The sequence below is a fragment of the Coregonus lavaretus genome, assembly GCF_964263955.1.
Source record: "Coregonus lavaretus genome assembly, chromosome: 32".
Taxonomy (NCBI): domain Eukaryota; kingdom Metazoa; phylum Chordata; class Actinopteri; order Salmoniformes; family Salmonidae; genus Coregonus; species Coregonus lavaretus.
The window spans coordinates 23,814,519-23,839,985 of NC_140019.1; the positions used below are offsets into that span (position 1 = coordinate 23,814,519).

At 42.7% G+C, this 25,467-nt stretch overlaps 1 protein-coding gene and 1 long non-coding RNA gene across 2 annotated transcripts in view; one reads left to right on the plus strand and one right to left on the minus strand.

The window, feature by feature from the left end:
- Positions 1 to 251: 251 nt before the first annotated feature.
- On the minus strand, positions 252 to 17,588 carry LOC311107916. Its single transcript, XR_014610457.1, has 3 exons — positions 17,249 to 17,588; positions 8,649 to 8,695; positions 252 to 497 (listed from the first exon to the last, which is right to left on the minus strand). It is a non-coding gene; the product is annotated as an uncharacterized lncRNA (long non-coding RNA).
- LOC311107914 (GPI ethanolamine phosphate transferase 2-like) overlaps positions 16,564 to 25,467 on the plus strand; it is a 120,781-nt gene continuing 111,877 nt past the window's right edge. Inside the window, exons 1-2 of the mRNA XM_084150514.1 lie at positions 16,564 to 17,065; positions 17,635 to 17,840. Of these exons, the coding sequence (XP_084006640.1) occupies positions 16,912 to 17,065; positions 17,635 to 17,840 (360 nt within the window). The 5' untranslated portion in view covers positions 16,564 to 16,911. The remainder of the gene's footprint in view (positions 17,066 to 17,634; positions 17,841 to 25,467) is intronic.

Genomic DNA, 25,467 nt, shown 5'->3' on the forward strand with positions numbered 1-25,467 from the left:
CTGTGTTATACCTTGTAAAACTCAGTGGCGCGAGAGTCTTTTTGCTACAAATAGGCTTTTCTACTGTGCTTTTTTGCCTAGTCACATATCACATGTTGTGAGGAAGCGTTCGTCCCAGGGTATTCACACTCTCCTGGGGATGTAGCTCATCAGCATCAGGATGGGAAGTACATCTTCATCCCCAGTACCATGGGGAGGTCAAACATCACACCGGAGGCAGACTGAGAATGTAGAGAGGTTTATTGCCTTAAGGGACACACATATGTAACCCATTGTCTTGCCACCATATAACCATCATCACAGACCAGGCTATGGGATCCACACTGTGTGAGCATCTTCTATACAGAAGACACACAATCCATCAACATCCACAGTCATTTGTATTGGACAGGAGAGAAGAACAATCAGAGAAAGTGGAAGCCAGCAACTCAGGACGTCATTACCCAGAGAATACGACAGGTCTGATTGATTCAGGTAATCCCAAGATCCATCTCAACCTGCAACACAACAAGAGCCATTAACCCAGAGGTGACCACAACTATCATTTTCCACTGTTGTCCCTGATTTTCAACTGCCCATCATTTGAGATCTTGTACCGTGGCCAAACATGGTACAGTGTAACATAAAAAGGCTGCAGTGTGGTGTCTCTTAATTGGAGTTGTGCTGGCCAGCAGATGGCTACAGGGAACATGTGTGGCCTCATTGGCTGCTTGCTGAGCCAGTTAGCCCAGAATGAACCACACCTGAGCCAGGTCTTTCACACCTTTAGCCAACAGCCCAAAATGGAGATATGCTTTTGGGATTACAAGACTAATGGTGGAATGCTCAATCTTAATATTGCTACCTAATTGCATTTTGGGTGTGTGATATGTGCAGTATTTATTGACTAGGTACTGTATGTACTGTATGTGCATGCCCATGCACAGATGTGGCTGAATACACTGAGTAAAGTATTTGTGCTGTGGACATGTATAGTAAGACCACTCTAAAATCCAATGTAACACAAAGCATATTGCCTTTTGGCACATATTTGCTGTTGAATTACCAATTGAAAAGGTTGGTTCACAGTCTCACTAAATTATAGAAGACAATTGTCCCATACTGCTCATGAATAATAATAATAATAATAATAATAATAATAATAATAATAATAATAATAATAATAATAATAATAATAACAACAACAACAATAAGGGATTGGATTTACTTTTCCTGGTGCCAAAGGGCCTTTCGATTGTAGGGAACCTGACCTTGCCTACTTCCAATGTGTAGTATCAAAGTAGTTACTAATACGGTTTGAGCCGACCTAGACAGTGAGGCAGTGGTGATAACCCATTAACACACACCTGATTTGACTTGCCTCCAGGTTGACATAGTTCCAGCAAGCCTTGGCTCATGTCTGTGTGTGAATAAGAGGGCCGTGTCACGAGAACCGAGAATCAGATCTATTAGACTATAGAGAATGAAGCTATCCAAACTTCTTGGCAGTGAAGCATCAAACATGTATTCCTTCGGTATCCAAATATTTTCCTAAAAGCACCACACTTGTGTCTGTGCATTAAATGTACTTACTGTACATAATGCACTTTAAGGATTTTCAGTACTTTTAAACAGGCTTTGTTATTGATATATTTAAGCTGTTCAGCCCCCCTTTTGGATGCAATCATTTCCCCAGGGTAATTGTCTGCTAAATGCCTAAAATAAATTCAAATAATCATACGTCGTGCCTCAATTTTGTTAGTATGTTACAATATCACCATTTCATATATGTTTTTATATATTGGTCAACAATTGGCATCCAAGCCAGGATACAGAAATACTCCTGTCTGATCCAAAAGGAAAACACATACCCATTGTCCTCCTCCGTAGCCTCTCTTTAGTTTAGTATGAGCATGTGTTAGGCCACATCCCTATGTTTTATCACATCCAATTTCAAACGTAATAAATGCAAATAATTGCACCAAAATGGCCATTTGAATATAATGTGGCTCATCATATTTCCATTGCCTCAATGTTTCGGAAATGTGGATATTAAAGGGATATTTAGGGATTTTGTCTACTTCCCCAGAGTCAGATTAACTTGTGGATACCATTTTATGTCTCTGGAAGTTAGTGGTAGTTTCATGAGCCAATGCTAACTAGCATTAGCACAATGACTGGAAGTATATGGGTATCTGCTTTAAGTAGCTTCAATGTCAATGCTGTGTTTGGAAGGCATTATCTGGCAAAGGGTGAGTGGGTAGGCAGTGAAATGGAAGCCCCAGGGAGCAAAGGATAATGGACCATGGTGGAGGGCACAGGGGCAATTGATGAGTTATTAGAAGGACGTCATGGGAAGGCAACTAGATGACACACCTGCTGCTCCATAACACTGGGGCTGTATATTCTCAGGGATTGTGCTGGGATGTATGTACTATCAAACTGGAGTTAAAGGATACTATGTAGGTAGTAGACAAAACCCATTGAATGGCTATTCATCTTGTTGTTAACAGAGTACAGTCACCCTCCATAAAGGTCTGCATATAACATGTACTATTTCATACTGTTGACTGCTTACTTTGGAGTAGTTACAAAAAATGCTTAGATTTTCTGTTTTATCATTTCCCTGAGTATTAGAAAAATATCAGGTAAGAAAGGTGAACCATAGATGCGTTCCCTTCAATATTATGTATCCTATTATGGAACGGTAGATAATAGCACCAATCCTCTGTGAACCAATCAATTCCTATTGTTCCTAGTGTATAGTGTTTTCAGATGGTGTATCCAGGTATAACAGAGATAACAGTGTTGGCTTGGGGTTTTCTCCCAGGCCTACGTCATTCACTGGCTAATCAGGCTGCATTATAATCATGGTCTCAATTCAACTGTATTTCTGAGTGGGCGTAGCACATAGGGCGGCAGGTAGCTTAGTGGGTAAGAGCGTTGTGCCAGTAACCAAAAGGTCGCTGGTTCTAATCCCCGAGCCGACTATGTGAAAAATCTGTTGATGTGCCCTTAAGCAAGGCACTTAAATTACGTAAATGTATACACTAGATGTCATATAGCAACGTCAATGCATTGTGCAATTCTGGTCACTTGCGATAACCTTTTCTAAGGTCGATGTGGCATTTGAGGTAGGAACCTTTAGAGTCTTACATTACGTACTTTGAGGATGTCTTTTGTGTGAGACCTTGTGCTGGCATCTACATACAGTAGATAGACATGCAATTTTAAAGAGCGTGCATGTTCTGTTTACACATGACCTGCTCTTGCCACATTGAATCCAACCTGAAGACTTGTGTGTCTCATATGCGTGCTGAGATGCTTGGCTACTCAACAGTCTGTGAGAGGAAGGAAGGATGGTAAATGGATTCTAGTCTAAAGCTGACTCTGGTCCTGGCTCACTCTCTTGATTGCAAGCATGCACGCATGGACATTCTCACACTCAGACTTGTACCTGGCAGGCAGGCACACACACACAGTTGATTCCCATTCAGTGGTGGCAGGGAAGGATTGTTACAGATAAACTCTCTGAAAGCACATTTCCTACATTGTGCCATCCATGGCAAATGTGCACGCCAAATTGAGGAATTGAAGCCAGGAGAGCCCATGTTTTTAAAAGTACCCTGGAGACATTCCATCTTGAATGAGTTGATGCAGTTCATTTTCCAGTCAAATATAACAAAACAATCATATTTATCAAGTCGCTCTGGATAAGAGCGTCTGCTAAATGACGTAAATGTAAAATGTAAATGTATCAGAAAAATGTATCCTGGTCGTCAAATTTTGGAAGTTGGGGACATATTGTTTTCTTATCAACCATCACATTGTAGATAAGGAATGGAATGTACATTTCATTTATTAAAAGACAAAAAGGTCACATAACTACAGTATATACTTTTACACAGTAACGTAACGTTCAAAAAGTGTATGTTCTGTCCTTCTTCAAAAAGATAGGGGACATTTGAAATGGATTGGTTGTAAATCCAAGATAACAGGCTATGACAGCAATATCTGAATAATTTACCTGAAATACCATGAGCTCCTTGTCATTTCTCATGAGTTCATTTCTAATGGGTTCATTTCTTATTGTGAAGTGTATCTTGGGGTTGATCTCAATCAAGCCTGCAACAAGGAAAATCCTCATAAAAAATCACATTGCTGTCTCGCTGAAAAATGCATCTGCATATCTCAGATATCTAGAGTGTGGGTGTCCTGAAATTTGACTGAATTCCACCTTTGATATAGGAATATATAATATTGAATTGTCCATGTGCAGTTATATAGCTAATCTCATGCTATTCTATACATTTTGCAATGAAGCTGAGAGAATTTTGCACTTTTAAAGCTAATTTCCTGCAATTCAACATATATTGCCATGGGGCAGAGAGAAACATTTGCAGTTTTATAACTAATTTCACACTTTCTCCTGAAATCCTCAGTCACTGGCTTACCACACACCCCCGCGCCCCCGCAAGGGGTCTGGGGGGGGGGGGGGGATTTAGGAGCCCTTGTGGGGGGCCCTGAGGTCGAAGAAAATGTGTATCAGAGGGATTTCAGGAGATATCTTTCTGACTCAGAAAGACAGAGCTGACTCAAAGAGCACTAGCTCCATCTATTGGAGATATTGTGTAATGGCAGTCATTGGCATCATGTTCACCACATAATAATAATTCCACATGGTTCCAATTCTTAAAAAATAGGCTATGGCTTTAAATAAGGATCCTTATGAGTATGACATGTGCATATAATTACTAGCAATTGCACTAATAGGCCTACACAGCTCACTTGACAGTGGTGAAATGAAAATAATTTTAGAATAGGCCCACACAATAAGTCCTCCTGTGACGATACCGGCTCGCGCCTCGTCCTGCTCTTATAGTGTTTGTTATCACGCGCTTTTAGCGCTACTTCACCCCGAGACTTGAGTGCTGGGGCGTCAGTTGGGTATGCAGTCGCCAATCCATAGCTCAAGACCAACTATTTAAAGTAGGCAACAACAAAAAAAAGTTGAATAAAATCATTCCAATCCCGATTAAAATGCAATGGCTGTTTAGCATAATGTCTGGCTTCAGGGCCATGCGGAGCATTGCTCGGAGGGAAGCCGCAAGCCTGTGCGCCTTTTCTGTCACTTTTAGAAAGCAGAGGCCGTGCCATTTGCTTTGCCGGTGAGCCTTTTAGGCAGTGCACTGATTGCCTTGAATTTGATGTCGGCATTTGAACTCGGCCTTGTATGCCTTGTTGTAATCTGATAGCCATGGGTTTCATTTAATTAGGAATTGGGAGTTGGGAGCCCTCCTTTTAGGTGACCATTCGAAACCAAAAGCTGTTTAATTGCTATTAAAATATAGGTTGTGATAGCTGTAAGCCTAATTGTTATTTTCAATTGTTTGCCCAGTAGGCTAGTGCGATTATGGTTTCATGTAGGCCTTTTGATATGAAAATAAACATAACTGAACAACTTGCTATTTAGAGCATTTCTCCAAAATGTTTTTGCCTAACAAATGTGCATTGTCCTGCAGTGACAGAATGATAATTGAGATAATGCAAATCATTAATGATTACTTAGCTAGTTGGGCTAACTTTATTTACTTCTTACTGTAGGCCTACACAGTGACCCGTCATTCGTGGCACCTGAGGCCCACCTGTTTAGCAAAAAATATATATACACTACCGTTCAAAAGTTTGGGGTCACTTAGAAATATCCTTGTTTTCGAAAGAAAAGCAATTTTTTTGTCCATTAAAATAACATCAAATTGATCAGAAATACAGTGTAGACATTGTTAATGTTGTAAATGGCTATTGTAGCTGAAAATGGCTGATTTTTTATGGAAAATCTACATAGGCGTACAGAGGCCCATTATCAGCAACCATCAGTCCTGTGTTCTAATGGCACGTTGTGTTTGCTAATCCAAGTTTATCATTTTAAAAGGCTAATTGATAATTAGAAAACCCTTTTGCAATTATGTTAGCACAGCTGAAAAATGTTGTGCTGATTAAAGAAGCAATAAAACTGGCCTTCTTGAGACTAGTTGAGTATCTGGAGCATCGGCAATTGTGGGTTCGATTACAGGCTCAAAATGGCCAGAAACAAATAACTTTCTTCTGAAACTCGTCAGTCTATTCTTGTTCTGAGTAATGAAGGCTATTCCATGCGAGAAATTTCCAAGAAACTGAAGATCTCGTACAACGCTGTGTACTACTCCCTTCACAGAACAGCGCAAACTGGCTCTAACCAGAATAGAAAGAGGAGTGGGAGGCCCTGGTGCACAACTGAGCAAGAGGACACATACATTAGAGTGTCTAGTTTGAGAAACAGATGCCTCACAGGTCCTCAACTGGCAGATTCATTAAATAGTACCCGCAAAACACCAGTCTCAACGTCAACAGTGAAGAGGCGACTCCGGGATGCTGACCTTCTAGGCAGAGCTGCAAAGAAAAAGCCATATCTCAGACTGGCCAATAAAAATAAAAGATTAAGATGGGCAAAAGAACACAGACACTGGACAGAGGAAGATTGGAAAAAAAGGTGTTATGGACAGACAAATCGAAGTTTGAGGTGTTCAGATCACAAAGAAAAACACATGTGAGACGCAGACCAAATGAAAAGATGCTGGAGGAGTGCTTGATGCCATCTGTCAAGCATGGTGGAGGCAATGTGATGGTATGGGGGTGCTTTGGTGGTGGTAAAGTGGGAGATTTGTACAGGGTAAAAGGGATCTTGAAGAAGGAAGGCTATCACTCCATTTTGCAACGCCATGCCATACCCTGTGGACGGCGCTTGATTGGAGCCAATTTCCTCCTACAACAGGACAATGACCCAAAGCACAGCTCCAAACTATTTAGGGAAGAAGCAGTCAGCTGATATTCTGTCTATAATGGAGTGGCCAGCACAGTCACCGGATCTCAACCCTATTGAGCTGTTGTGGGAGCAGCTTGACCGTATGGTACGTAAGAATTTCCCATCAAGCCAATCCAACTTGTGGGAGGTGCTTCAGGAAGCATTGGGTGAAATCTCTTCAGATTACCTCAACAAATTGACAACTAGAATGCCAAAGGTCTGCAAGGCTGTAATTGCTGCAAATTGAGGATTCTTTGACGAAAGCAAAGTTTGAAGGACACAATTATTATTTCAATTAAAAATAATTATTTCTTACCTATTTCTTCCTGTTCATTTTGCTATATTTCCTATTCAAACTCATTTCATGTATGTTTTCAATGAAAACAAGGACATTTCTAAGTGACCCCAAAAGTTTGAATGGTATTGTACATATACAGTACCACTCAAAAGTTTGGACACCTACTCACACCTACTCACTCTTTATTTTTACTATTTTCTACATTGTAGAATAATAGTGAAGACATCAAAACTATGAAATAACACATATGGATTATGTGATATTTCCCTCATTAAAATGCAAATCAATTTATAACATTTTTGACATGCGTTTTTGTGGATTTTTTTGTTGTTATTCTCTCTCACTGTTCAAATAAACCTACCATTAAAATTATAGACTGATCATTTCTTTGTTAGTGGGCAAACGTACAAAATCAGCAGGGGATCAAATACTTTTTTCCCTCACTGTATATCAAATTTCAGCCAGACCGCCCAGCCAACCCGAGCTGCCTACACGACCAACCCCCACCAGTCTAGTCAATAACTCAACTCTCTCCCCAACACAACTTCCTTCCCTTTTTTTATGTCTCAAGGGAAAGGTTTGGAAAACAAAAGTTGAATGAAAACACACATACACCTACACATTATTAACACACAGAAATGGTACACCCTCCATATAATTCATATCATAGGCCTAATAGTACTGTATAGTTATTTTTACTTGCACACAATATAGCTGGGTCACCCCATCCTGCCCCTAGGGCCAGGACTGAGCAGCCCAGCAGCTAGAGATTGCCTAAATAGGTATCTCCCCTGACGTGGGCATATTTTCAGTACAGACTCCTTTTGTCTGGATAAGAGCGTCTGCTAAATGACGTAAATGTAAATGTAAAATGTAAGTATTCCATATAAGGCAACCGGACCTTAATCTTAAAACAAATCTAGTGATACTGTACATAACTTCACATTTCTTCCATACATTGTGGGAGGATAACCAACCTTCCAATTAACAGCAATGCATTTATTAGCCAATATAAATGCTAGGCTACACAGTTTCTTCTGATAACAGTCTCCAGTATCAACATTTCCAAGCAAACAAAAACAGGGAGAAGGGAGAATCTGTAGACATACTCTTTGCCAGAATTCAGCCAGCCTTCCCAAGACCACAACATATGCAAATGTGTCCCCTTTTGTGCTTTACACCTCCAGCAGAATAATACAATTTCTGAGTGCATGATATTCAGTTTCACTGGCATATAGTATGTTCTATGGATGGTCTTAAACTGCAGTAATTTATGTCTGAGATTATATGAACATGACTGGGAATTCTAACATCTGTATCTATTCATCATCATCAATAGCTTCTCCCAGGTCTTCCTCACATGTTTGTTTTACATGATTTGTGTCATCGAGAAAAGCCTCTACCAACACTTGATACAGTTTGGAAATTAACTTTGGCGGTTTGTCAGACTGCCTTAAAATAGCATCTGGCTTGTCAAGTGTTTGCTGAACAGAGAGAATAAAGTGTTGTATCTGCAAAAATTCACCTCACCTCTGTCACAGACTGGTCTTCCTTGGCTGCCTGACCCTGCTGAGACCCTGAAAATGATGCATGACAAATAATTATCTGGGTGTACATTTATATATTATATTATCCAAGAATAGAATCAATGGTTCAATAATTGAAATGACCATTATTCCCAGATACCAGACTGTATCTTTAGGCTTAAGTTGCTGTCCTGTAGCTACTGTAGTTCTACCCATCAATTCCAGATGGAACTTTGTATCATTCACTGAATATACTGCAAAATTCACCTGAGCTCCGTAGACTGGTCTTCCCTGGCTGTCTGACCCTGCTAAAACATGATGAGCATAGTGTTGTGTACTGACTGCGCTAGAGGGCTGCATTCCCATGGGATGCCTGCGGGTCCCAACATAGATCATTGCGGCACGGTCGTCATTGTTCATGCTGCAGGCAGGAGTGGGTGGCCAGACAGACGACTTTGTGATGAAAATGTTTTTGTTGTCCCGCAGATTATTTTGAAACGGTCATCTTTCTGCTTTGTATGCGTTAGCCTACCTATTGTATTAAAAGCCCATATGTTTCGCTTTATTCACACTCAGAATTCGCTGCTTCAATTTCCGTAGCCTACCTCTCCTAGTTGGGTGTGAGAGTTCAAGTGCACCTAGTATGTGTGGTCTCATTGAAATAGAGTAGGCTGCCTACATGGGCGGAGAATCATGTGGCAGTTAACTTGAATATGAAATTAACTTAAATATGATTAGACTGTAGTTTACTACAGTGTCTGTAAATAAATATAGATAGTGAAAAGAAGTGGAGGGCGCTCAACCAACGTGAATTTTTTAAATCATAATTGGCACAACGTGCACATAGGTTAGGCTACTATGGTGAGCTAGTGTTGTGCCTTTTCATAAATATTGATCACCCATATTTCTCTGTCTGAAAATCTCCCCACTCCTAAAAGGTAGGTTATTAAAATAGCTCAAGAGAAAGTGCAAGTCTCTCCAACTCTGCTCTCTTCAAACTACATCTAGCATTTTGGCTGATATAACCAAGTAATACAATATAAGGGCCATGTGAGAATCTCTGGTAATTTAATCTATTTCTTCAGTTATTTTTGCGCATTTGATATTGCCCATAGGGCACAAAATTGCTGGGACCATGGCTGGCAAGAGAGCTGCGTCACATACGCCTAAAATAACATTGCGGGACTGCGGTGGGGTTTGGGACCAGTTCTTGCGGTAGCGGGTGGGAGTCGGACAGAAAGCCGGCAGGTGCAGGCAGGAGCAGGATGAAGAAATCGGTCCCGCACAGACCTCTACTGTGCACCAAGACAGTGAAGCCTGTAACGTTGAGGCTGTTTATTACTGTGTCAGTGTGAAAAGTAGGGAATTAGCTAGGGAAACTGACTAATACAACTGACATTGCACTGAAAAAACGTCAGAATATCAATCTTCAATCGTTTGGCCGATTGTTTCATTGTTTGATTCAGGCCTAGTTTGATTGAGGCAAAAATAATAGCTAATGTAAGCCAACTTTTGGCCAGCTCTCTCTCTAACGGTACATCAACTGTAATGTGAACAATTGCTATGGCATTCAGAGAGGACGCACTCAGAACGCAGAGAGCGCATTATAGTATTTTGAACTAATTCTTTCATGCTTTGGCATAAAAATGGCTTCTCAGGGATGTAAAAAGATGGTCTAAACCAAGCATACTAGTCCAACAGATGACAAAAGGTATACCAAGAAAGAGGCTTTGGAGAACATTCTCAGTAATTCGGACACAGATGCTGCCAGCTACCTGGACACTCGGATGAATAATAATGTTTTCTAGAAGGATTGGATTCCGTTTTACTTTTTTAAATAACTTTATATAGTTTACTATACAGTATATAGCCTCGTTATTGATATTTTATTGTGTTACTCTTTTTCCTTTAGTCTATTTAGCAACCTTTTTATTTATTTTTATTTTTAACTGCTGCATTGTTGTTTAAGGGCTAGTAAGTAAGCATTTCACGGTAAGGTCTACCTGTTGTATTCGGCGCTGTGATAAATAAAGTTTGATTTGATTTGATTGTAGCTGTCTCTACTGATGGTTCAAGCTCCACCACTCCACAAAGGCCCCACTCCTCTTCCACTACCCCCACTGCAGACCTTGGCTCTGCCAGTTCATCTAGAGGTGTGGAGGCAGGGGGGACACCTAGGCATCAAAAGAGAAGAGGGAGGAGCAGAGGTAGAGGCACTGAAACCAGCACTGAAACCAGCACAACAGAGGGAGATGAACCTGAGGACAGATGGCATATGGTCATTGAAGATTATGTGGAGCCAGTGCCACCCATGTTCAGACCCAAATGACCTGTAGGCCCACAGTTGGACAGTACTCAAACATAGCAGCTGTTTCAGCTCTACTTCACCACCTCTGTGCTGGGGACACTAGTTTCCAATACCAACAAGTATGGGGACATAAAGAAGCATGGGGGTGAAGCTATCAAAGACTGGTCCTATTTGGCCGGACCAGTCGGCAGGCCAGATAGGTTCAGTAGAGGTTCAGTAGACTGGCAGGCCAGCTGGGGTCGGCTGGCCTGATAGGTTCAGTAGACTGGCAGGCCAGCTGGGGTCGGCTGGCCTGATAGGTTCAGTAGACCGGCAGGCCATCTGGGGTCGACCGGCCGGCCAGATAGATAAAACCAGTTGGCCGGCCAGATAGGTAGGTCCGGCTGGCCAGGTAGGTAGGTCCGGCCGGTCAGATAGGTAGGTCCGGCTGGCAAGCTAGAAAGGTAGGTGTGGAATGCCGGCCATGTAGCTAGGTCTGGCCGGCCGGCCAGATGTGTCCTGCCGGCCAGATAGCTAGGTCCGGCTAACCGGCCAGCAGGAAAGCTAGGTTTTCACAGACTGGCCAGATAGGTAGGTCCGGCCGGCCCCATAGCTAGGTCCGGTTGGCTGGCCAGATAGGTACGGCCGACCGGCCAGATGGGTCCCGACTGCCAGATATGTAGGTCCGGCAGGCCGGTCAGATAGTTAGGTCCTGCAGGCCAAATAGGTAGGTCAGCAGGCCAGACAGGTAGGTTCCGGCCCACCGGCCAGGTAGGTCCGGCGAGCCAGATAAGTAGTTCTGGCCAGCCGGCCGGCCAGATAGCTAGGTCCGACTGACCGGCCAGGTATGTCCGGCAGGCCGGCTAACTAGGACCTATCTGGCCGTTCTGCCGGACCTAGCTATCTGGCCGGCCTGACGTAGCGGTATGTCCGGTCGGTCGGACGTAGTGGTATGTCCGGTCGGACCTAGCCGTCCGGTCGGACCTAGCCATCTGGCCATCCAGTCGGACCTAGCTGTCTGGCCGGCCGGACCTAGCTATCTTGCCGGGCTGGCCGGATTTAACTTTCTGGCTGGCCGGACCTAGCTATCTAGCTATCTGGCCGGAGCAACTTATCTGGCCGGCCGGCCGGATCTAGCTGTCTGGCCGGACCAAGATATCTGGCTGACCTAGGCCGGACCTAGCCGTCTGGCTGGATCTAGCTCTATAGCTCTCTGACCGGCCAGCTGGATCTAGCTATCTGGCCAGCCTGCCTGAACAAGCTATCTGGCCAGTCGGCCGGTCCTCGCTATATTGCCGGACCTAGCTGTCTGGCCGGCATACAGGACCTAGCTGAGGCAGGCCCGGGCCGGCCAGATACCTAGGTCCAACCTACCTTGTACGTAGGTTCGGCCGGTCAGACAGCTAGGTCCGGACGGCCTACCTGCCAGATACCTAGGTCCTACCTATCTGGTAGGTAGGTCCGTCTTGGCGGCCAGATAGCTTGGTCCGACCTGCCATCAGACCAGACAGGTTGGTCCGGCCGGCTGGCCAAATAGATACAGTTTGTCAGAGCTATACAGTACTGCATCATAGTGTCATCCAACAGAAGCAGATCAGTGACTGCAGCTAGTCCCGAAGCCACTCCTGCATTGTCATGGCTGTGTGCTTAGGGTCGTTGTCCTGTTAGAAGGTGAATCTTCACCCCAGTCTGAGGTCCTGAGCGCTCTGGAGCAGATTTTTTATCAAGGATCTCTCTGTACTTTGCTTCATTAATCTTTCCCTCGATCCTGACTAGTCTCCCAGTACCTGCTGCTGAAAAACATCCTCACAGCATGATGCTGCCACCACCATGCTTCACCGTAGCGATGGTGCCAGGTTTCCTCCAGACATGACGCTTGGCATTCAGGCCAAAGAGTTCAATCTTGGTTTCATCAGACCAGAGAATCTTGTTTCTCATGGTCTGAGAGTCCTTTAGGTGCCTTTTGGCAAACTCCAAGCGGGCTGTCATGTGCCTTTTACTGAGGAGTGGCTTCCGTCTGGCCACTCTACCATAAATGCCTGATTGGTGGAGTGCTGCAGAAGGTTCTCCCATCTCCACAGAGGAACTCTGAAACTCTGTGAGAGTGACCATCAGGTTCTTGGTCACCTCCCTGACCAAGGCCCTTCTCCCCCGATTGCTCAGTTTCGCAGAGCGGCCAGCTCTATTAAGAGTCTTGGTGGTTCCAAAATATCGCAGCACCCCCACCCCCAAATTACTTCCCGCAGCTATGACTGTAATCAGTTGCTGAAGTGTCAGACAAAGGAAAAATACCCTCCAAAATGAAGGACTGGGCTGCCCCAGTGTCTTGCATTATCTTCACCGGCTGCTTAACAGCATCACCACTCTAAACAAAGGGCTCATACACATCTGATTCTAAATCTTGTTCAGGAGATACACCAGTCCCAACCAGAGACTTAATGGCCTGGAGTGCTCCCACAAGAAGATGGGCTGACTGGATTAGGAATGCTTCCAGATCTATCATCCTTTGTCGCGCTTCCAGCTTAATCTCTTTTAATCTAACGGCATGCGCACGTTCTTATTGTTCTTGTCTGGCTGCAAGTTCTTGTTGTTTGGCTACACGCTCATCTTGTCTTTCCCTGTGCTCCAACTCTCATTTCTGTTGCTCCAATCTCTCCTCACGTTCTCTTTCCTTGTGCTCAAGCTCTAATTTTTGTTGTTCCAACCTCTCCTCACGTTCTCTTTCCTTTTCCTTGTGCTCGAGCTCTAATTTCTGTTGTTCCCATTTTGCCTTTAGTTTTACCTCTCGCAATTGCAAGTCTGTGGGGTGTACTCTACCACCCGTAGGACCCTTTTCATTATCCTCCCTCTCTGGAAGGATTTCCTCCTCCACCAAAGCGGCACCGATCAACTTTTTGACTACTGCTTTTGGATCGCCAGATGCCACTTTGATGTCATAATGAGTTGCAATGGTGAGCAGATTTGCCTTCGTACGTTTATCTAACATCTCCCATTTAGGGTTTGCCACAAATGCTTCCAACTTAAAGTCCATGACTTTATTTTATTAGCCTGTGTATTTATGCAACTTCAAAATGATTCTGCCAATCTTATAACCCCTCAAGGTGGATGTCAGTGACAGAAACTATCACAAAAGTGCATTTTGAACACTCAAATATCTGGGCACAGCAGAGCTTCAGAGTAGGTGACTAGAGCTACTACCATACTCATGGGCAACAAGATCCCGGACGAGCCCCTATTTTGTTATGTTTCCCATCAAGAAATGTCGCTCAAACAGAAGGGTGAACACACAAAGAGTCACTGTCCAACAACCAAAACGAAACAGGTGGGGTTTTAGGAGGGGTTCTGAAAGATACTCATGGGGGTGTCCACTGAAAGTTGACTAGCAACAACAGCTGGAACCTAAAAGACAGCCACCGTGAGTGCCAACTAAATTTGCTCAATAAGAGGCAAACAAAAGATAAACCCACACCAACTTAAAGACAGGAAACAAACCAAAACGAAATCAGACAAAGTATTGTTTGTCTAGAAATCAAACTAGGGAGAGCCGAATAAAGGTGTTGACCCTCCGCATCTATCAAGACAACTGGAACACTGGGCCAGCCACTCTTAAATAGCACCTGGGCCAACACAGGTGAAACACCTTCCCACTAACAAGATGGCAACTAGCACAGGTGTAACACATACTGACTAATGAAGCAACACCAATTGGTGCGCCCTATGTGCTAAAGTCCAACCTCAAAACATAAATGGAAAAACCAAAACCTGCAGCACTCTGTGCTGGCACAGATCTACTACTCACAGGGATCCTCTCAGGATTCCTCACCCTTGACCCATACTCCGCTACTTTCTTAAATGCCTCAAAATACAACATCTTCTGCACTAAACTGACTCTAGCCACCTCAACCTGCCTCCTTCGCTCCGGACACTTCCGATCCCCAGCAACATGGGCACGCCTACAGTTGACACACACAAGTTTATACACCGAAACTACACTGTTCTCTAGCCATGCCCTCCTGCACACTTCCCACATCTTGGAAACTCCCTCCAACAAACTGTCGCAATATGACCACAAACGTCACACCTGAAACAGCGCAGTGGATTCGGCACAAAAGCTCTAACAGGATAACTGATATATCCTTTGTTGGGACTTTGTTGGGTAAAGACTGACTCAAAAAGACTGACTCCTCTGTTTCACTACGCTCACCACTGGGTCTACGTCGCACCAAACAGTGGGCATCAGAAACACCAGGAATCTTCAACTTCAATTGCTCCACTTCCACACTTAATGCTACCCCAGAAATCACTCCTTTCAATGATGCCCTGTTCCTAAGAGCAAAGAAAGAAACAGATCTTGACCCAAGTTGCATGACACGGAGTGCCCGTTCCCTCTGGTCAGAAGAAACACAAACAAATATCACAAGCCCACTACGGGTTACCTTCACTGATTCAACTGCACCCAACTCCTTTCCCACCCATCCTGAAACCACATTTTCTCCAAAAACGTCACTCCTACTGGACCAGATTCTTCTTTATCATGTCCATTGATGCCAGGTCACCACACCTTCCACCTCACTTAACTCGCCCTCATTCACTTCCATTTCACCTCCAGAACTTGGTCTGGCGCTCGGCTAATTCTGTTTGCACTTGACACCAATCTTCTTTGACACAACCATCTCCATTTTTATTGCCATATTCCTCAAATTCAAATCCAACCTCTGCTTTCCTCATTCTCTTCGACCTTTTCTTCCTCTTTTTCCCCCTCCCTTCCTCCTCAGAAATCCATCTTTCTGTGTCCCTGTCACAATATTCCTCTTCTCCTGATTTTGTTTGCGGCCCGGTGGCATCCCGACTTAACTCCATCTCATAATCATCCTGCTCACCTCGGAAACGTGTCCTCTCCGGGCGCCGACATTTTGAGAGCATGATGAGCCTTCTGTCAGATTGAGCGCAAAACATTTTGTTATGGCTATGTTGTTGCTACGGTGGCTCAAGAGGGACAAACAACAGCAATATTGCTGCTTTTTTCTTGTTTTTCAAGCAAAGGTCTTTAGGGAGTATGCGAGCACAGAAGTTTGCTTCGCCTAGCCGCGTTCTGCTAGGAGCAAACCAAACCTATTTATGTGGCCGCATTTACTGTTGAAAAGTGATATCCTAAGTACAAAGACAGTAAAGTACACTAAAGGGTAAATACCCCACCCCAACGTGTGCTGTGTCATGAGGATACCTGGATCCCCTATTGAGATGTGACTTTTGAAAAGGAGACTGGTGTAGGATTTTAAGGTTAGGATTGGGGTAGGGAGCTGATTTTAGATTTGTACCTAGGGGAAACTTCACCTCAGAGCTTTACAAAATAAATCATTACAGCAAACCACAAGCTGTTTTAAATTCTGTCCAAAAAGGTTGGCCTAGCTACAGTATCTTACCAAACATTCAAAAATGGGCTCTTTTGACCATTCAACATATCACAATAATGCAATACATTTAACTTGTCTTTATTTAAAAAAATATTTTCAAAACATGTTTCAATCAATTATGTATATAAATCATTGGTTTAATTGGATGTATTGTAATTATTCTCGAAGTCTACACAAATCCCAGGTACGTTGTTTGACTGCTTCGACTACCCGTAGCTGGTTTAAACCAACACGGAAATGAGTCAAATCACAAGTTGATAGCTCCAGCTCATGAAATAATAATTGTTCAACTGGTGTAAACACATGTTTTGCGGTGGTGATGAATATGCCACAAACATTTATTGTAAAGCATTTTTTTTGGTGAAAAATTGGGGCGAGTTAGCGAACTAGTCAGTGAGAGAGCCATTCATTACAACAAGCTAACCGCGAGCAAGCAAGCTCTAGCTAGGTAACGTATGCTATCATTGTAGCTAGTGCAAAAGTCAGAGGATTAATTCAAACGCTGCTGTCAAGAAAACGTTTATCCTTTCATATCATAGCAGTCAGCTAGCCAGTCAGTCAGCAAAATGAGGGTACGGTCGTCTGTTTTTGCCTCTTTTTGTCTCATACTCGAAGTACTAGGCATTGCCTTGTTTCTTAGGGGTTTTTTCCCAGTCCCTATCAAATCTTCTTTTTCATCGAAGAACAAGCTGTCAGATCTTCCGCCTGAACCGTTTACAGGTGTGTTGTGTTGACATTGTTATCTAGCGATACTCCCAATTAGTGTGATATTGTTATTCTTCGCTCTCAGCTAGCTATATTGATTTTGTGCATTGGATAGCTAGCTAGCTAACTTAACGTTACTTGCTTGAATGACAAGGTAATGAAGTTATTATTTTGCACACAGATTCAATGTTATCCTACCCAGTCTCCCGAGTAGCGCAGTGGTCTAAGGCAGCTGTGCCACTAGAGATCCTGGTTCGAATCCAGGCTCTGTCGTAGCCGGCCACGACCGGGAGACCCATCGGGCGGCGCACAATTTGCCCAGCGTCGTCCAGGGTAGGGGAGGGAATGGCCGGCAGGGATGTAGCTCAGTTGGTAGAGCATGGCGTTTGCAATGCCAGGGTTGTGGGTTCGATTCCCACGGGGGGCCAGTATAAAAAAAAATAAAAAATACAAAATATGTATGCACTCACTAACTGTAAGTCGCTCTGGATAAGAGCGTCTGCTAAATGACTAAAATGTAAATGTAATTTGTTCCTCGGTGTTGTCTGCAATGTTGGTAACTGGCATTTTCTTTGGTATTACAGGGCGCTCCCCCAACTCGTCCAAAGTCCCAGACCCCCTTTTCAAGAGAGTAGTGATAGTGTTGATCGATGCGCTCAGGGAGGACTTTGTGTTTGGTCCAAATGGGAGAAAGTACATGCCATACATAAGGCACCTGGTGGAGAGGGGCTCCACACACAGCTTTGTGGCCAAGGCAAGACCTCCTACAGTTACAATGCCCAGAATCAAGGTAAGAAAGTGAAACACCACCATAACTAGCTCTCATTTATGGTACAGGAATTATAGCCCTTTACAACTTAATTGTAGAAAAGATAACTCCCACAGTCACGATATTGCAATAATAGTGCAGAGGTAATATGGCGTGTGCAGGGGTTATCTTTTCTAACGTGGATATGCTGCTTTGTGATTGTGACACGGTCAGGTATACCTTTCATTGGTTGTCATATGTTCAGGGTTCAAAATCTTGCATGATGCTTGTTCACCCAACTGGGCACAGTTTCTATTGATTCATTGATTGAGTTGTAAACCATTATGAACTCAGTCAGCAGACCAAACACAGAAGTCCTAAAAGGTATTTTTCTTTAAAATCTTCAAAATGAGAGACCGTGTGAACTGATGTCTTGTTATTGATTAAAGGTAGACTCAGCGATATGACGTAGATCCTCCCGTGGCTACCATGCTATGAACAGCGTGAAGCGAACCCCTGCACATGCACATTGCGCAGATACTGTGTGTGACTGTATGTGATGGTGAAGTATTGCATCTCGCTCATCTCAATATCTGCGGTGCTGCTTGTGGCAACATCGTTTCGCTGAGTCCACCTTTTAAGTTTGTGCATATATTTTTTTATTTAACTAGGCAAGTCAGTTAAGAACAAATTCTTATTTACAATGACGGCCTACCAAAAGGGAAAAGGCCTCCTGCGGGGATGGGCGCTGGGATAAAAATAAATAAAATAAATATAGGACAAAACACACATCAAGGCAAAAGAGACACTACGTAAAGAGAGACCTAAGACAACAACATAGCATGGCAGCAGGAGTTCTGACCTAATTAAGTAGATTCACGTTGAAAAATAATAATAATTGATATTCCTAAAACATAAGTTGAAAATTATATGGATTTTTCATTTATAGCCCAGTGTCAAAACACTAGTTTTAAATGTCCAAATTCATAATCAATATCCTTAAAATATAGGTTGTGATATTTTGTAGACCAAAATATAAAAATTATTCTCTACACATACATGTCACAGTTCAGATTACTTGTATTTTGCTATATTAGCACCTTATAAACTGCACACGCACTAACATTTACCAAGCGGCCACTCTAAACTGGAATTTATTAGCTTGTTCTACTGAAATCAGTAGCACACGCAAATGAATCACTCACATCAATATTGTATGGAAATCAATGGAACAGGTGGGGCGCGGGGGTTGTAAGCTGGGGAACTCAGTCCGGCTTTCATCTTACTCTTGAAAGTTGTAATAGTAGAATGCACAAGGTACAATTTCAAAATTGTGTAGTGTATCATCAGTTTTCCTCTTGTCATGTTAGTCATTGCATACCTTAGAGAGCTATTTATAACTTGTCAGAAATGTCCAGATCAACCTGCCCATGTCAGCTAAAGTTTTTTTAGCTAGGTTTCTTTAGCCCATAGATTTTGTTGTAATGTTTGAGTCACTCCAATATCACATGAATACACATTAGACATGGCAAAATGTATAGAATTGCAAGAAAATTAGCTTTAAAACTGCAACATTTTCTCTGCACCCCATGAAAAAAAAAATATATATTGCAGGAAATAAGTTTTAAACCTGCAAAATGTTTAAGCCAACAAGATGGGTGTGAACAGTTTGTGTCATGAACAGTGCTTGTGCCCATAGATAGATGTGTGGTGTGGGATGTTCCCCAATGCTGGAAGGGGGGCATGAGTGAAAAGGTTTGGGAAACCCTGTATTAGTCGGTAGATCAGAACATGTAGTAGCCATTTATCAACTTATATCTCTGAGAAAATGATTTCGGTACATGCCAATTGGGGAAAAAGAAACACTAAACCTTTTTGACTGGATAATGTCAATGAATCAACACCTCACATCGGTTTCTAAATAGCGACCTTCAAATCCATGAATTAATGTGAGGCCAGAGATGTTTATGGGAGGAGCGCCTGATTAGCCACCGTAGAACTGACGGGTATGACAACACCGGTACTAAACCAAAGATACTGATCTGTTTTAAGCAATCGATTTTGTGAGATCGTGATGACTATACATTTTAATACTAACATCACCAATTTGAGGTAAAAAGGATGTGTATTTTCTGTAATTGTTGTCTGGTGAAAACGTTAGTCTCTAGTAACACGTCCTGTCCACCATAGGGAAATTAGTGTAATTAAGCAATAAGGCCCGAAGGGGTGTGGTATATGGCCAATATACCACGGCTAAGGGCTGTTCTTATGCACGACGCAAAGCGGAGTGCCTGAATACAGCCCTTAGCCATGGTATATTGGCCATATACCACAAACCCCGAGGTGCCTTATTGCTATTATAAACTGGTTACCAATGTAATTAGATCAGTAAAAATAAATGTTTTGTCATATCAGTGGTATACGGTCTGATATACCACGGCTGTCAGCCTATCAGCATTCAGGGCTCGAACGACACAGTTTATAATATAGGATATTTCATAATGTGAAAATAATTTAATATTTCGATTTAGGATGATAGTAAATGAAGCACACTCACAGATTTTTTACAACAATTACATATATTCTCACTACTTTAACCATGGAGTTAAAAAATGCTCCTAAATACAATTTAGACGAGAGCTTCCATAGTGACTGTGTAGCAGCCTGAACCTTTGAAATCTCTTGTATTAGTCAAGCTATAGATTGAATGACCTAAGTGGTATGTGGTTCAAAGAGACACAGAAGAGTTGTACTCTACCACCTTATTTTGAAGACATTTGATTACATTACTCTACTTTATAATGTCAACGCGGATCTAGCACCAAGTAGGCTAATTAGACCAATTCTAAATTTTAGATGTCAACTTTGATTCAAACAGCTTCCACAAATAGCCTGCACTGAATAAGCAGTAAAGAATAATCAGCAGAACCTTGAGATGTTCTCATTCCTACCAGAAGGTGGCAGTGCAAGTCTTCCGTCATGAAACGCTGCGTCTTCCCAAATCACTGCAGTGCACCCAATCAACTGGTATGACACAGCCAACTAACCCAAATCAGAATCACCCAGAGAACCAGCCCACTCATTAGGAGTACACCAGCCAGCCTTTGGCTGTCTGACAGGAACGATCCCAGAAAAGGCAGTTTGGGGAAGGATGTAATGAGAGAATCGTTGAGGAAAATAAATATTTCAGTGGATATACAGTTGAAGTCGGAGGTTTACATACACCTTAGCCAAATACATTTAAACTCAGTTTTTCACAATTCCTGACATTTAATCCTAGTACAAATTCCCTGTTTTAGGTCAGTTAGGATCACCACTTTATTTTAAGAATGTGAAATGTCAGAATAATAGTAGAGAGAATGATTTATTTCAGCTTTAATTTATTTCATCACATTCCCAGTGGGTCAGAAGTTTACATACACTCAATTAGTATTTGGTAGCATTGCCTTTAAATTGTTTAACTTGGGTCAAACATTTCGGGTAGCCTTCCACAAGCTTCCCACAATAAGTTGGGTGAATTTAAGCCCATTCCTCCTGACAGAGCTGGTGTAACTGAGTCAGGTTGGTAGGCCTCCTTGCTCGCACACGCCTTTTCAGTTCTGCCCACAAATGTTCTATAGGATTGAGGTCAGGGCTTTGTGATAGCTACTCCAATACCTTGACTTTGTTGTCCTTAAGCCATTTTGCCACAACTTTGGAAGTATGCTTGGGGTCATTGTCCATTTGGAAGGCCCGTTTGCGACCAAGCTTTAACTTCCTGACTGATGTCTTGAGATGTTGCTTCAATATATCCACATAATTTTCCTTCCTCATGATGCCATCTATTTTGTGAAGTGCACCAGTCCCTCCTGCAGCAAAGCACCCCCACAGCATGATGCTGCCACCCCCATGCTTCACGGTTGGGATGGTGTTCTTCGGCTTGCAAGCCTACCCCTTTTTCCTCCAAACATAACAATGGTCATTATGGCCAAACAGTTCTATTTTTGTTTCATCAGACCAGAGGACATTTCTCCAAAAAGTACGATATTTGTCCCCATGTGCAGTTGCAAACCGTAGTCTGGCTTTTTTATGGCGGTTTTGGAACATTGGCTTCTTCCTTGCTGAGTGGCCTTTCAGGTTATGTCGATATAGGACTAGTTTTACTGTGGATATAGATACTTTTGTACCTGTTTCCTCCAGCATCTTCACATGGTCCTTTGCTGTTGTTCTGGGATTGATTAGCACTTTTCGCACCAAAGTACCTTCATCTCTAGGAGACAGAACGCATCTCCTTCCTGAGCAGTATGGCGGCTGCGTGGTCCCATGGTGTTTATACTTGCGTACTATTGTGTGTACAGATGAACGTGGTACCTTCAGGCGTTTGGAAATGGCTTCCAAATTCTACAAAAATGTTTCTTAGGTCTTGGCTGATTTCTATTGATTTTCCCATGATGTCAAGCAAAGAGGCACTGAGTTTGAAGGTAGCCCTTGAAATACATCCACAGGTACACCTCCAATTGTAGAGCATGGCGCTTGCAACGCCAGGGTTGTGGGTTCGTTTCCCACGGGGGGCCAGTATGAAAATGTATGCACTCACTAACTGTAAGTCGCTCTGGATAAGAGAGTCTGCTAAATTACTAAAATGTAAATGATTAGCCTATCAGAAGCTTCTAAAGCCATGACATCATTTTCTGGAATTTTCCATGCTGTGTAAAGGCGCAGTTAACTTAGTGTATGTAAACTTCTTACCCACTGGAATTGTGATACAGGGAAATAATCTGTCTGTAAACAATTGTTGGAAAAATTACTTGTGTCATGCACAAAGTAGATGTCCTAACCGACTTGCCAAAACTATAGTTTGTTAACAAGACGTTTGTGGAGTGGTTGAAAAACGAGTTTTAATGACTCCAACATAAGTGTATATGTAAACTTCCGACTTCAACTGTATATACAGTGGGGGAAAAAAAGTATTTAGTCAGCCACCAATTGTGCAAGTTCTCCCACTTAAAAAGATGAGAGGCCTGTAATTTTCATCATAGGTACACGTCAACTATGACAGACAAAATGAGGAAAAAAAATCCAGAAAATCACATTGTAGGATTTTTTATGAATTTATTTGCAAATTATGGTGGAAAATAAGTATTTGGTCAATAACAAAAGTTTCTCAATACTTTGTTATATACCCTTTGTTGGCAATGACACAGGTCAAACGTTTTCTGTAAGTCTTCACAAGGTTTTCACACACTGTTGCTGGTATTTTGGCCCATTCCTCCATGCAGATCTCTTCTAGAGCAGTGATGTTTTGGGGCTGTCGCTGGGCAACACAGACTTTCAACTCCCTCCAAAGATTTTCTATGAGGTTGAGATCTGGAGACTGGCTAGGCCACTCCAGGACCTTGAAATGCTTCTTACGAAGCCACTCCTTCGTTGCCCGGGCGGTGTGTTTGGGATCATTGTCATGCTGAAAGACCCAGCCACGTTTCATCTTCAATGTCCTTGCTGATGGAAGGAGGTTTTCACTCAAAATCTCACGATACATGGCCCCATTCATTCTTTCCTTTACACGGATCAGTCATCCTGGTCCCTTTGCAGAAAAACAGCCCCAAAGCATGATGTTTCCACCCCCATGCTTCACAGTAGGTATGGTGTTCTTTGGATGCAACTCAGCATTCTTTGTCCTCCAAACATGACGAGTTGAGTTTTTACCAAAAAGTTCTATTTTGGTTTCATCTGACAATATGACATTCTCCCAATCCTCTTCTGGATCATCCAAATGCACTCTAGCAAACTTCAGACGGGCCTGGACATGTACTGGCTTAAGCAGGGGGACACGTCTGGCACTGCAGGATTTTAGTCCCTGGCGGCATAGTGTGTTACTGATGGTAGGCTTTGTTACTTTGGTCCCAGCTCTCTGCAGGTCATTCACTAGGTCCCCCTGTGTGGTTCTGGGATTTTTGCTCACCGTTCTTGTGAACATTTTGACCCCACGGGGTGAGATCTTGCGTGGAGCCCCAGATCGAGGGAGATTATCAGTGGTCTTGTATGTCTTCCATTTCCTAATAATTGCTCCCACAGTTGATTTCTTCAAACCAAGCTGCTTACCTATTGCAGATTCAGTCTTCCCAGCCTGGTGCAGGTCTACAATTTTGTTTCTGGTGTCCTTTGACAGCTCTTTGGTCTTGGCCATAGTGGAGTTTGGACTGTGACTGTTTGAGGTTGTGGACAGGTGTATTTTATACTGATAACAAGTTCAAACAGGTGCCATTAATACAGGTAACGAGTGGAGGACAGAGGAGCCTCTTAAAGAAGAAATTACAGGTCTGTGAGAGCCAGAAATCTTGCTTGTTTGTAGGTGACCAAATACTTATTTTCCACCATAATTTGCAAATAAATTCATAAAAAATCCTACAATGTGATTTTCTGGGTTTTTTTCCCTCATTTTGTCTGTCATTGTTGACGTGTACCTATGATGAAAATTACAGGCCTCTCTCATCTTTTTAAGTGGGAGAACTTGCACAATTGGTGGCTGACTAAATACTTTTTTTCCCCACTGTATATATGCTGCCAGAATTGTACTCTGGGTATAGCTGCCCTTGTGTTGTGCGGCACATAGGAAAGGCTTGTGGCCCAGTTTCCTGTTGTTGATACTAGTCATACACACACACTCACACAGGCCCATTCCAATTAGTTTCCCTGGACTATTTTCACGTTTCCTACCCACTTAAGTGATAAGAGAAAGTGTTTTCAGGACAGAACAATGCCTTTGCAGATAAAGCAACAGTGCGTTCAGAAGTCACCCAATCACTGAATAGGCTCACTCGCTAACTTTAGCCAACTAGGTTAAGAGTTGGGAAGACCTTTGCAGAAAGGGAGTTCTCTTATGAATTAGATTGTATAGGGTTTATTAATTTGACAAAGGTGAAATTGGGGCCATTTGAAAAAATATATAGTTGTCAAGGTAAAGACCAAGCCTGTATTTTTGGCTCTGTCTATTTTTGGATGTTTTTCTCAGGGTCACCATACTTTAGTGACGATGCTGTCTCAAAAACTGCAGTTGGTAGTGTGTGATCCAGACTTAATAACAATGAAATTAGGTGAAGCTTATGTTAAGCGAAGACAAGTGAGTGAACACAAGCTCGTCACAGCCCTAGTGGACTAGTGGTACTTGATGATTCCCTGATGATAAATGTTTGCCACTGCACGCATCATCGACAATGACCCGTTTGCTCATTGCTTCGGTCCAGAAAGTGGAAAATTAAAGTTAATCTCTACTTATCAAGGACGAACGCTTTCACACATGCCCTTAGGTTGCATTGTTGAATACACTGTTCAGTGTGGAGGAAATATTTAGTTTATTTTTCTCAGATTGACAACTTGCTCTACACATGCACAGATTGAACTCATTATCATTCCAAAGACTTGCCCGTGCCCAGTAGGAGTTTTCTGCTTCTGAAGAATTTCCTCTCAGCTCTGCCTTTCCCATCCATATCCGTTCATTTGAATGGACACCTGAGAAAATATGTTTTTGTTGCCGGTGTATAATTTCCAAGCCATCAGTTTCACTGTCAAAAGAACATACTGCCAGCAGAGGGACATTTTGGTGAGCTCTTGCTGAACCATTTTAATGAGGGAAGAAAGAGTAAAGGAATTAGGTAGAAGACTTCTTCCAAATGAAATATCTTGCCTGAAT